The sequence below is a fragment of the Talpa occidentalis genome, unplaced genomic scaffold (assembly GCF_014898055.3).
Source record: "Talpa occidentalis isolate TD23 unplaced genomic scaffold, MPIMG_talOcc4v2.1, whole genome shotgun sequence".
NCBI lineage: Eukaryota > Metazoa > Chordata > Mammalia > Eulipotyphla > Talpidae > Talpa > Talpa occidentalis.
The window spans coordinates 31,478,538-31,492,610 of NW_026555331.1; the positions used below are offsets into that span (position 1 = coordinate 31,478,538).

A 14,073-nucleotide genomic window follows, 5' to 3' on the forward strand; every position below is an offset into this window, starting at 1 on the left:
TGCAATAAGCAATTCATATTGACTTAAAGTATGATATAAGAATACTGGGAAGATGGAGACATACAACAAAGAGTAAAAGATGCGGCCGCCCTAGTGGTTGCAGGGAAGTTGAAGACAGAGCACTATCAAGCTATCACCAGCCACTACAACATGAGTTGATCCCCAGCCAGGGAGCCAACCCACATGGTGCAGCAGACCTCTCTTGTCTAGCCACTACTCCCCTCAGCAGTGTATTTCAGTACATCTGCCTGTTCTGCTCCCCATTCTGTCTCTGATAAATCCTCTCACCCCCACACCTCTGGCCTACACCCCAGTTTTTGTATGCATAAACAAATAAATCTTTAAAAAATGAGTAAAAGGTGGACTCCTCCTTAACAATAAATAGCAAGCAATTAGATAATATTAAGATAAATCAACAGATGGTAATGCATTTATTTTTTTCTGAATTATGGAGACAAATACTAGAAGAAACAGCTTAGAGTTAAACGTGGTTAAGTTCATTGTTCAGAAAAAGAGATTCCTCTCAAAATATTACTGCAAATTGACAATGTACCTGGTCACCTAAAAGCTCTGATGGAAATATATTGATACATGGAGAGTCATGTTGTTTTCATGACTTTTAACAAAACATCCATTGTGCAGCCCCTGGATCATGAAATCATTTTGACTTTCAAGTCTTATAATTTAGGCAAAATATTTCATGAGGGTACAGCTGCCATAGATAGTGATTTTTCTGATGAGTCAGGGTAATGAATTGAAAATGAAAACCTTCAGGAAAAGTTTATTCTAAATGCCATTAAGAACATTTGTGATTCATGGCAGGAGATCAAAAGATAAACAGTAACAGGAATTTGAAAGAAATTGGGTCAGACCCAAATGGATGATTGTTAGGGGTTCAAGGTTTCAAAATAAGTAACTTTAGATATAAGAAATAGCAAGAGAACTATAATTAGAAGTAGGGCCTGAAGATGTGACTGAATTACTATACTCTTACCATAAACTTGAACAGATAAAAGTTCCTTGTTATGAATGAGCAAATAAAATGGTTTCTTGGGATGAAATCTTATTACTGCTGTGGACATTGTTGAAATGACAACAAAGAGTTTACAATATTATATACACTTAGCTGACAAAACAGCAGCAGGGTTTGAAAGGATTCACTGCAGTTTTGACAGCAGCTCTAATGTGGGTAAAATGCTACCAAACATCATCACATGCTACAGAGAAATCTTTCAAGCAAGGGTCAATTTAGCAAATGTCATTGTTGTCTTATTTTAAGATATTCCCACAGCTACCCTGACTTTCAACAACTGCACCCTGATCAGTCATCAGTCATCAACACTGAGGCAAGGCATTCATTCCACCAGCAAAAAAGATTACAACTCACTTGAGTCTCAGATAATGATTAGCATTTTTCAGCAAAAAAAGTACCTTTAAAGTATGTACATTGGTTTTTATATACATAATGCTTATGCAACTTAACAGAAGATAGTACAGGGGAAACAGCTTTACAATGCACTGGGAAACCAAAAATTTCAAGTGACACACCTTTTTTGTGATACTGACTTTTGAGTGGTGGTCTGGAACGTAAGTCATAATATCTCCAAGGTCTGGCTATACTTTGGAATATGGAATGAATTTGGCTTTTTAAAAATTAGTTTTAGGGCCTTCCTGGTGACACAGCGGGTTGAGCACAGCGCTGTGAAGCTGTCCATTGCCTCTGCAGCGCGGTTCAATTCCCAGCCAGCCAGGGAGATTCCCACATGGTGTGGCAGACCTCTCCTGTCTCGCCCACTGCTCCCCTCAGCAGTGCTTTTGGTCTCGTCTGCCTGTTCTGTTCCCCACTGTCTCTAGTGAATCCTTTCACCCTCCCGCGCCTCTGGCCTGTACCCCTGCTATTGTATAAATAAAAAATAAATCTTAAAAAATATAGTTTTAAATGTTTTTTAATTTTTTCCTCATGTACTTATTAACACTGTCATAATATTTATAAGAGATGAGAAGACATTAATTTAAAAGGACAGTAAATATTATTGGAGTCAACACACATGGATGTCACAATGCTTGAAGGGGACAATGAAAATCAGAGTACAAATGCAGGCTACTTCATTCACTGGCTAAATCCCATCTAAAATACATTTTTCAGTGTGCAAATACTACAAAAATTTTGTCAAGATGGGAAATAACTTGCCTGAGCCCTTAGCTGGTCATTTTGTTATTTGCAGTACTTCTCTTTAAGCAGTGAATCTGAATTTTTCATCATACATCAGTGACCCATATAATTAAAATTAACATTACACATTGGTTTTGGAATTAATGCTTAGATTATTCCATTCTTTATACTTCTATTTCCAAGGATTTGTCTATTTTTTCTTATCCTCTGTTTATAGTGTAGATATATTTCCTCCACTAACAAAAATTTCCCACCATATTCCCAAAGTTATTAAAATTAATCTTTCAAAAGAAACCTTGTCAAAAGCTGTGCAAAATATAACCACCACCCAAGGTAATTAGAAGGAAATGAGTAACAAGAACTAGAGCAGAAATCAGTAAAATTTAAAACAGGAAACCAACAAAGGAAAATCAATGAAACCAAAAGCTAATTTGTCAAAAAGATGAGTATCAGTAAACCTCTAGACAGGCTAACTGAAAAATAAAAAAAGGAGAGAGGAATAAAATTAAAAATACCACAAATGAGGGCCTCCCCTGGTGGCTGGTGGCGTGGTGGTTGAGCACTGGGCTGCGAAGCTGCCCACAGCCTCTGCAGCGCCGGTTCGATCCCCTGCTGCCTGTGAGGGCCCCACAGACCTCTCCTGCCACGCCCGCTGCTCCCCTCAGCAGTGTATTTCGTCAGTCTGCCTGTTCTGTTCCCCGCTCTGGCTCTGGTGAATTCTCTCACCCTCCCACGCTTCTGACTGTACCCAGTGCTTGTATTTAAAAAAAAAAAAAAAAAAAACAAACAAACACAAATGAGTGATATCACTAAAAATCCCATGGAAATTGAAAGGATAATAAAGGCGCACTATATTTAGAGAGGGGCCAGCACAAAGTGAGGGAGGAGCACAATGGGTTATAGTGCTGCTTTATGAATGCTTTGGTGGTAGGAATCCTTATACTGTCAAAATATTAACAATGATGCAAATCAATGTTACCTCAAAAAAAAATAAACATAAAAATAAAAATCATACATTAATACAAGATCCAATTCAGTATGTGAGAGTAACCCATGGAATTAATATAACAGTATAGGAAATATTCAATGATATTATTTCAGGTTTGACTTTGCAAATAATCTTTGAGAAACTACTACTTGCATAGTTTATATTTAGTGTCCAAACTTAATATTCCCAATTATGTGAAAAGATTATTAAAACATTACTTCTACATTAACAAAAAAAAGGTGGCATACTGTGAACACCCACAACTTGATAACTTGAGGAACTAAATTTCACAGACATACCCCACTGAGACCAGGGAAGGGCCAAGTTACCCTCTCTCATAAAGATTACACTTCTTTTTAAAATTGTGGTACAATGCACAAAAAATAAAATTTATTATCTTAACCATTTTTCATTATAAATGATGTATTTTTAATATCATTTCCATGAAGGAGCAAAGGGTCAGAAAAACATTTCTAAAATAGCAAAAACTGTGTAGCTGACATTTATGACACTGAGGATAACAACACTGAAGTAATGGTTGCTAGTAATCTATATGAGTTAGTTATTAGAACTAATTAGGCAAATAGCAATCATTTTGCTTAAGTTGTATAAATTCCTAAGACATGTCAGTAATATATAAGCTAAATTTCACTGATATGAGAGTCATTAAATTGGCACAAATAATACAGGAATTTAAATGCTTTCCCAACCCAACTTGATTCAAGGACTTCATTAAAAATGCCACAGGGAAATTTCTTTGTTTTGCTTATTTTCATATGATATAATTACATTTATAAGCACTGCCTAAAGTATATTGAGAAAAAGTCAGTATTTTTTGGAGAATATATAGTTTTATAATCCTTAAAAAAGGTAATGTACAGATATAATGCATATTAAGATAATAAAGTTAGAGAATCTCTATTTATGAAAATTAAAAGCTTCGTCATTTTAGTTATTTTTAAACAGAATGACTGAAAGACAAATGTAGCAGTTACAGTACACGAGCTGTGGAAAAAACACTGAAGTGAAAGATTTAAATTCGAATCTCAGCTCCATCTATTTTTTTAATATATATAGTATATTATATATATATGATTTCACATATATTTTCATATATATATATGATTTCAGGTACATTACTTCCTGACTCTGAGACCCAAGATCCTAATGCTTAAAATGGTGATAACTCCCAAGACCACTTCATAGGGTGGTTGTGATTACATGCTTGAAGATATATGACCTAACTTATATGAAAATACTTGGCACATGGCCTAGCATCAAGCAGCTCTTAGCAATACCTCCTTTTCCTTCTAAAAGAATACAATTGTCTAACACAAGAAAAAATTAAGGCAATGTCTTATTTAAAGATAAACAGCTCCTACACTTGAGTTTTTATAGATTTACTCCAAAAATCATATATGATTACAAAATATGGAAACAAAAATAAACATATCTTGAAAGTATCTAACAAGCAGCATTCTTTGTTTCATGCTGACATGTTTTGTGGTTACATTGTAGGCTTCCAATGAACACCGGATCAAAATTAAAATTCTAGGCAGACATTCAACTTCTATGATTATGTCCATTCTTCACTGAGCATGGGAAAAGAATGCTCTAGACGTTATTTATTGAAGATATTCCCATAGTACTCTTACAAAATTCACTTCCAAAAGAGGCCCTATTTCTGTAACATATATGAGTAAGTGAAAGCTATACCAGGTTTCTTGCACTGTAATTTAAAAATTACAGCAGGGTAATAAAATCCATTTTTAACAGGGTTTTCTGAAGAAAGGCTGCAGCAATTCTGCAGTGGTGTATGATAAATTACTGGAGAAAAAGAAGAAATTAAAAAAATAAGGAACACTAAGGCAAAATGAGTTATGATCATATTTTGAATAAAATTAAATGTATTCAATAGAATAATTAGTACAAAGCATTCATTATAGTCTCTTCTCATTATGAATGTAAAGTTGGCAGAAATGCAGTTAAGTTTAATCAAAATCAGGTAATAGTTACCTCTGTGGCTTTGTTTGATGGTTCCAGTCCAGTCATATTTGCTACTATTAACTGATGTAAGAGTTGAACTTGAGCCACATTTAGGAAGAAATCCAGGTTTGTGGTTATATTTACTTCCAAGGAATGGCCACACACTAAAATCTCCTGAAGGATAAAAAAGGTTGGATATAAATAACCCGATAGTCATTGGATGATAATTTATCATTCTTATTTATTTGACCTGTATTATTTTGAGGAAGTCTCCTGAGGACTCAAGTTCATATGTAAATGAGACTAATAGAAACAGTGTGACCAATCACTTCACAAAATGTAATGGATTAATTTAATAAACGTTTATAAGGGCCTGCTATGCATCAGGCCCTATGCTAGTTACAGAGCAACAAACAATAAGACTTTTTCATCTTTTCTTTTATATATGACCTTTTCATAACAAACTACTATCACTGTTTCAATATATACAAGATGATGTAATTCTTCAGCAAAATCTTGTTCATTTTCAAACCAACAAAGTGTTCTGCAAGGATAATGTATTCACTAATACTAGAGTACTTGGAATATCGTAAAGATGTAGTTGGAGAGACATATGCAAACAGGCAACTGTAGGCAGGCAATTAGAATCACAAGTGGATGGTCTGAGTTTTCTCAAAAGGATACAGTCCAAAAGATTTATAACATAATAGAAGGCTCAAGCCAGAGAGAGCTGGATTAATTAGTTTTACTTTTTCTTCAAACTGTTAAAATCTTGGCAGCATGAGATAGATGTCCACTACTTAACTAGTGCTGTTCTACAGAACTGAGTCATTTGAACATTCATTGTTGGAAAACCATTCAGAGGAGGAAAACATTATGAAAAACAATCCAGAAGCTTCACTTAATAAGCAGAAGTCCTGCCTCTTGTCATGAAGTGCATGTGGACAATGTTCAAATGCTGGAAACGTCCAACAAACCTTCTTATTAGTGTCAACCAATTTAAGAAGACTTATGACTGGTTCAAATACTAACTAGATAGCTTAGAGCAGCTTTTAATAAAGTCATAAAGAACAGCATGTCAGAAATGATTATCCCTTTTGTTCAGTTAAACAAACTTCTTCCCCACTTGTTCCCTGTACTTCTCATTATAGTTAGATTTTTTACTTTACTCCTCAAGTAATGATGCAAAGAAACAAAAAAGCAGACTCAGATATTAAGAAAAAAATTAAATTGTCACTACAATATTTACCGGGAGGATGAAAATTTTACTAAAGATATCTATGTTCTATCACAATGACATACCTACTGTGAAAATTAGTGATTTATGATGTTGGTAGCTTAAAGAGTATGACAACTGGTAGAATGAGCAGTCAATGCCATAAAACAAGGAAAATGTCTATTTTTATAGAAACAGCTTTTTCATATGCCTCCTTTCATTTCATTTGATCAATTTGATCCTAAGAATAATCAGGAGTGTAACTGGGGCAACAATATGAGGTAACTGATATATGCATAATTGAAATTGATGAGCAAAGAATTTACATGAATGGCTGAAGATGAAAATGACAGCCTTTAGTATGAAGCCCAGGTTGGCTTAGAATTAGGTTTTCTGATACTACCTTCATGCTTATTTCACCTGGCAATGGGGAACTTTCTGGTAAAGTCATCTAATTATAAATGAGTTTATTAAGAGAGGACAGAATTTTATTAAGCACTTTTTAAATTTCATGATGATAAGTATTTTGGGATCTAAATAAGAGTATTTTTAGGAAAAAAGCCTTCATAATTCAGTCATTCTGATATTTCTGCGAGCCAAACAGGAAATAAAAGCAACTCTGAAATGTAATTCCAACGTGTCTTGATTCACAGCAACATTAGCTTAAAAATAGGGCATCACATGAAGAACTTCATGTATTTAATGTGTAACTACTAAGTAACTGGAGGACAATGGTAAGATTTACTTCATTTTACATACCTTTTTGTGGGTACAGATACCATGCCTAACTTAACTTCTCTGTTGGGCTATTATAAACATCAAAAAAGATAGCATATACAAAAAAAATTGTTCTTTAAAAACTTACAGAAGGAAAGCCAAGTTTTATTGGCTGGCTTAGAATATGTATTCAATCTTTAATTCTTCTGAACTTCCCATAACAACTGCCCATAACCCTGTGAATGGTCAAAGTTTACAAAGATCTTAGCATAATAAATTTCTATGAAGAATTTGTTTATGATGTATCACACATTATGATCATATTTCTACTCTAAGCACATGGGCACTACAACATAGTGATCAGACTAGAAACCAGGATTCCCCAGTTATTGGCTATGTGAGACTGATAAAGTCACTTAATCACTGATAAAGTCACTTAACTTCTATAAGATATGTATACAAATAGGTGTATCTCATGTTGTGAAAATGAAATAAGGTTATTTCCTGTACAGTTTTCTAGGTCAGTTAATCCATGTGAAAGCTGTTATCTATCAGTATTACTGCTGTTTCATTAGAAAAAGATTATAGAGATTATGGGTGTAGGGTCCAGAGTCTCACCAGTTTATTTCATAACATTCTCTGCTGCTTACTACTCATGAAAATGTGGACAAGTTATTTGTTTCTGTTGGCCTCCCATGTTTCCGTTTCCTCATCTATAAAATGAGGATAGTAGGAGAAGGTAAAAGAATTAAGAAAACTAAATGAATTATGACTTGTAAAGCAACAGTTACTAGATAAATAAAGCTCAATAAAAATTAGTTTTGATAGTAACTTCTTAAAAATAAGCTAATCTGACATCCTGTGCACTGAAACTATGAAAACTCCTAACATGCAGAGGAGCTGTTCCATTATGCAAATTAAAATAAAGTCTAGCAAAGTTCCAACCTCAGTATGCATATTTTCTGGAGAAACTGTTTTGGTGAAAATAATGGCAGGTGCTCCAGTTATTCGTACAGAAAAATCTGTTAAAATGGGAGTCAGAATTGCTCTTCTTTCTTGATGCCGTCGTATGCTAAAAGATAAAGTGAAAAATATTAGCCATTTCATACTCTTCAAGGATACTGCTCATTATATTTGCAGAAGTCTTTGTACTACAAACAGTATGACAGAATCACATTATTGTCACCATTTTATAACTACAATTTTCCAGACTTATGAAAGCAAAAATATTAAAGAGAAAATATGTACTTAATCAATTTCCTATTAGCATCCTAGGACCTTTCACCATATATTTTCTTTTTAATTCCTTTGTTCTTGAAAGTAGTTTATTGTCCTTTTTGTAACCAATAAAAATCTTACTATTTGTGAACTTTAAATTTCCTGCTTTTAATATTTCTGATCTTCTATTTGACAATTCCTGTATTTCCAATCTTACAAGGTTCATAAGCATATCCTCCTAATATTTGATTTCTGTTTTTTAAAATTTCTTAAAAGGATCTGAGTCCATACCTATACAGAGTGTGAAATGGTTTTGTGACTTGAATACTGCCATGTTTTTTCACAATAGTCCTGTAGGTAAAGTAAGGATCATTACTAGTGCCATTATTACCAAATAAGAAATGAAGTTGAGGGCTAGACAAAGCCTATGCAGTAGAAACAAGGTTCCAGAATTGGGTCTGAAGGGTCATTTAATACTAGAATAGCTTTTGGCCTCTATTTTAATTCTTCTTTTATACATACTCTCCTTCAATCAGTTATTTAGCACAATATTTCTAATTTACACACAAAATCGCTAATAATTTCAATATCGCATATGTGGCAGATGAAATTAGAAAATATTATTCAGAAACCAAAACTTGTGCTAGTGTAAATCTTTAAGTCTAACCATATTCTTAGTTTTCATTTTATGAAATATAATTTTATATCTCACTAGTAAGCCATATGCCAAGTACCTTCAAACTATTAATTTAATATTTCCTATAAATGTCCCTATTATTCCCTTATATCAAAAAATCAAAAAGTTGAGATCAGAGGATTGGCAAAGTTATCTCATGAAAAAGCCCAGATAAAACTCAAGTCTTTCTATATTCTTTTCTACCAGAGTAGTCTAAAGAATACTAGAATTTTTTTTTTAACTTTGCAGTGGGCAGAGATTTGTAAGTTGTCTGCCAAAAAAGCAAATTGGATCATCTGTTCTGTGACACATATGCATTGAATTTCAAGAAAGTCAATTTTAAAGAATTAAGAGATTTGGTGAATAGAGAGGGTAACAGGAAGAAGCATTAAAATCTATGAGTGCAGGGCCTCCCCGGTGGCGCAGTGGTTGAGCGCTGGGTTGCGAAGCTGCCCGCAGCCTCTGCAGCACCAGTTCCATCCCCGGCCTCTGGGCAAGGGTCCCACATGGTGCGCAGACCTCTCCTGCCACCAGCTGTTCCCCTCAGCAGTGTACTTCGTCAGTCTGCCTGTTCTGCTCTCCGCTCTGGTGAATTCTCTCACCCTCCCGTGCTTCTGACTGTACCCAGTGCTTGTATAAATAAATAAATAAATCCTTAAAAAAAAATCTATGAGTGCAGAGGAAGGATTGAGATCCTGAGAAACATCGTATTAGTGCATAATAGCTCAAATTACATTTGATGACCAAAATGAAAAACATGTAGCATCTGATGTGTTCTCACATGGGAGTGCTAAAATATACAATTAAAAATATCTTAAAATGGAAAAGATGGCAGGTAACCAAATAAAAACAAACATTAAATAAAGCACTGACCAAAAAAAAGTATGCTTTTTCATATAATTTCTCCAATTATGTGATGAATTAAATCTGTAATATAACACAACAAGACCTATGCCCTTAGAAAAAAATTCTAATAAGGTAAAGTCAAAAAGTTAATAACTTGTCAGGTATATAGTGCTAACTTTTCTGTTATCTCAGGTGAACTATTGGATGTAATGATGCACATTTTAAAAATCATTGATTTTTTTTGTGTTTCAAATATCTTCAAGGATGAATTAAACAAAGAAAAAAGAAACATAAGAAATAACTACAAGAAGAATTAAACTTGGTAAATATTTCATTAGATAATAACCTAATGTTTCAAATAACCAAAGAAGGAAGTAAAACTCAAAGAATTAACTACACTGATAATGACTTCAGGGTCTTAGCCATTCTAGCAAACAACTCTAGATTTTTATGGCTTTATTGAGAAAACAGGCTAATTCTTACTCCCCTGATAGGCAAGGATTTTTAAATGAACTGCCCACCTAGATCAGAGGCCCTTAAAGGCTGAAACATCTACCAATCAGAAACAGCAAAGGAGAAAATTTGCCTTTCTTGGCAAGAGAACTAATGGGGCGGTAGGGGTGAGGGAACCACCAGGTCACCCCTGGAAAATCAAAAATAATGGGAAATCCCTCACATACATTTGCAGCTGTAATTTATATCACCTGTTGCAATATTATGATTTACAAGAAATATATATCTGGTCACTGATATTTCCTGGCTCACAGTTTCCAAAATCCTTGGAATTTCTTAAGTGTTGAAAATGATGGAGGTGTCTTTTGCTATATGAATGATAAGAGTTTTGGAAGCATCTGAGAATAGGGCTGATTGCCAAGAGAACCCACCCTGTGACAGGCAGATAAGCTTCCAGTCCTATCCCTAAACATTTGGGAAGGGAAGAGTGACTAGAAATTGAGCCCAACTGCAACAATGTATGGTTTAATCAATCATATCGATGTAACAAAGCCTTCATAGAAACCCAAAAGGTAATCACCCGGAGAGGGCATGGAACCTCAGCTTGCTTTCCCCAGCAATCTACTAAGTAAAATGTTTCCCTGATTTCTGTGAGCCACTTTAGCAAATAATCAAACTTGAAAAAAAGGTCATGAGAACTTCTGACATACAGCTGTAAATAGTTGGACTTGAGTTTAAAGAATGGGTTGTGGGACCCTACAATCTATAGCTGGTTGGTAGAAACACAGGTAACAGCCTGGGTTTACAACTGGCATCTGAATTGGAGGGCAGTCTGGGAAACAGAATCTCTAAGATGTAGAATATAACATTTTCTTCATATAGTGTCAGAATTCAGCAGAAGTTTGTTGGTATGAGGAAGCTCACCTTCACCTGAGTTAGTTCACGAACATCCATTTTAGAAATAGACACAAAACCTCTCTGGAAAAACATGCCTTCAGGGACCTCCCTCGTGGTGCAAGGTGTTAAGACACAATCTATGAAGCTGTCCGCAGCCACTGCAGCATGAGTTTGATCCCTGGCTGGCCAATAGCAACCCACATAGCGCAGCAGACCTCTCCTTACTCATCCGCTGCTCCCCTCAGCAGTGTTCTTCCATCAATCTGCCTGTTCTGTTCCCCACTCTGTCTCCAGCGAATCCTCTAACCCACCCCCAACACACACACCTCTGGCCTCATCCCCAGCTCTTGTATGCATAAATAAATAAATCTTTTTAAAAAAAGTGCCTTCAAACTGACAAAAAAGATTCAGGAACAAAGTCCACTGAACAAAGTCCACGCCCCAGGTTTTTTTTTTTTCTTTTTAAGAAAGAGGAGAATTCAATCCTAATTAGCAAATTCATTATCAAAAATTTTGGATAATGGAATTACTACTTATGGACAATAAAATTAATTTATTTAAATTATTAAAGATATCTAGGATGGAATTAAAAACACGAGGAAAGGTAAAGCAGATTTGAAAAACAACTGAATAGAACTTATAGAAATGAAAAAAAGGGGCTTCCCCCTGTGGCACAGCGATTGAGCGCTGGGCTGCGAAGCTGCCCACAGCCTCTGCAGCGCTGGTTCGATCCCTGGCTGCCGGCAAGGGTCCCACATGGCGTGCAGACCTCTCCTGCCCCACCCGCTGCTCCCCTCAGCAGTGTATTTCATCAGTCTGCCTGTTCTGTTCCCTGCTCTGGCTCTGGTGAATTCTCTCACCCTCCCGTGCTTCTGACTGTACCCAGCGCTTGTATAAATAAATAAATAAATCTTTAAAAAAAATGAAAAAAATATAGTTACTAAAAGTAACTATATAAATATAGTTACTAAAAGTAAATGAATAAACAGCACTTCAGGTATAGTTTAAGAAAAAAAAATTAGTAAGCTAGAATAGATTTGAGAAAATTACAGTAGTTAGTAATGTAAATTTTAAAATGAAAAGTTTATGTTCCTTAAATTTGCTATTTCTACTTGAGGGTCTTTGCTTTTCTCAGAACACTATTGGTAGTAACACATGAATGGCGTTTGCATGGATAGCTCACTCTTGTCACTCAGATATTAGAAGAGGTCTTCCCTAAGCTCCAATCTAAGGAAATCTCCTAGTTATCCTTATTAATCTGTTATATTATTTTGACAGCATTTATCACTCAATGAAATTCAGAGAATATGGACTCCCTGCTATGGCTCCATACTCCCCTTCTATGTGGTAGGAATACAATGGCAAAAATGGATGCACGGTACCTATTTTTAAAGAGCTCAGTTTAGCAGAAAAAATTAACTAAATAAAATAATCATAAAGTAGGACAAGAATAATGATAATGGGATACCTAATATTTTATCTCAAGGTTCTAAACATGCCTTACAAGAACTTGTAAGTCATAATGCCTCTGACAACTTCAAACTGATATGAGGATGATTTTAAAGGTATATTTATTTAAAATGTTAGTATAAATTTAGCTTGGCAAAATTAATGTTAAAATAGTCTCATTTTTTGAAAAAAAAAACAAAAAAACAAAAAAAAAACTCCTACAAGTTCCCCAATAAACAAAGCAACAATATAGTTTATATATGTATGACGGAGAACACAAATGTTACATTTATTACTACCTCGAAAAGAAAGTCTTAGGTGCATATCTACATGGAAATATCAACTTAATTCAATTGTACTGAGATGTTCATGCATAACAGCTCTGGTTATAGTTTCCAGTTGTTTATATCTACAATCTGAACTTCACATATAATTCTAGTTGATAGCTCTTTTTCGAGGGAAAAATTTCAAAATAAACTTCGAGGAGGATAAGTCCAGGAAGATTTCTGAAAGTTTCTTAGCTTAAAGTACATTAAAAATTGTGTGCTGAACATACACGCAGAATCCACCAAGGGATAGATGGTCAGGAGTTCATTTTTATAGCTTTAATAACATGTAATGATGCATCAGGCACAGTGCTCACAGAATTATATGGAATGATGTATATACATCAAATATTCTACATATTTTTTCAAATAAATTCCTGATATGATCTTGTTTGGCTCCTCTTAGAAACAAAATATCAAAAAGGGAAACCTGGCTATTTAGCATTTTGGTCAATTAGCTTAGGTTCAATCAGGCATTATTAGCTATTTTCACATATATAACAATTATTGACGTTAGGAACTATAAGATTATTTCAAAGTAATTTAAGATATAGAATGGTATTAAATTTTCTGATGCATTATGATGATCATATTCAATTTATTTATTTATTTTTGGAGCTTAAATATATGTTTATTAAATATTGAAAGATAACACATTATCAATATTTGCTTGAAAATAATTTCCCAGGAAATAAGAGTAATTTAAATTTGGGTTTAATTTCAAAACTTTTCATTCTTTTTCATCCTTTGTTCTATTTCCAGTGTTATTAAGGAAATGATTTTATAAAAAGCATATTCAATTTAAATGTTTCCTGTGTTTTTGCAGACCTATGTCAGCAACTATGTAAGATACAAAATAAGAATAAGGTGGAATAAGATAGATCTTTGTCTTTTTGTATGTTAACCATCTTTTCAGATTTCCTAGGGCCTCTAAGCCGAAATGTTAAGGAAGAAAATATTTGCTGGCTGCTGAGGTTATGTTCACCTTCCTGCTGCATCAGCATCCCTGTTCGCATTACACAGTTTCTAGGTAGTAAAAAAAAAAGCAAGAGGAAAAATCACATTCTCTCATGTAAAGACATGACAGTTAAGAGGAATTATTATAAAATCATACAATTCAAGTAAGTT

The 14,073-nt window shown here is 34.4% G+C and overlaps 1 protein-coding gene across 6 annotated transcripts in view; it reads right to left on the minus strand.

The window, feature by feature from the left end:
- The window catches only part of VPS13B (vacuolar protein sorting 13 homolog B), a 622,702-nt gene that overhangs the window by 225,925 nt on the left and 382,704 nt on the right, over positions 1 to 14,073 (minus strand). For 4 of the 6 annotated variants that reach the window (XM_054692064.1, XM_054692063.1, XM_054692065.1 and 1 more), the window contains 2 exons: positions 8,026 to 8,152; positions 5,178 to 5,321 (listed from right to left, as the gene is read on the minus strand). In XM_054692064.1, the coding sequence (XP_054548039.1) occupies positions 5,178 to 5,321; positions 8,026 to 8,152 (271 nt within the window). Of the gene's footprint in view, positions 1 to 5,177; positions 5,322 to 7,228; positions 7,317 to 7,383; positions 7,794 to 8,025; positions 8,153 to 14,073 lie in introns of those variants that run through there. The other 2 variants (XM_054692068.1, XM_054692067.1) reach the window with 2 other exon arrangements.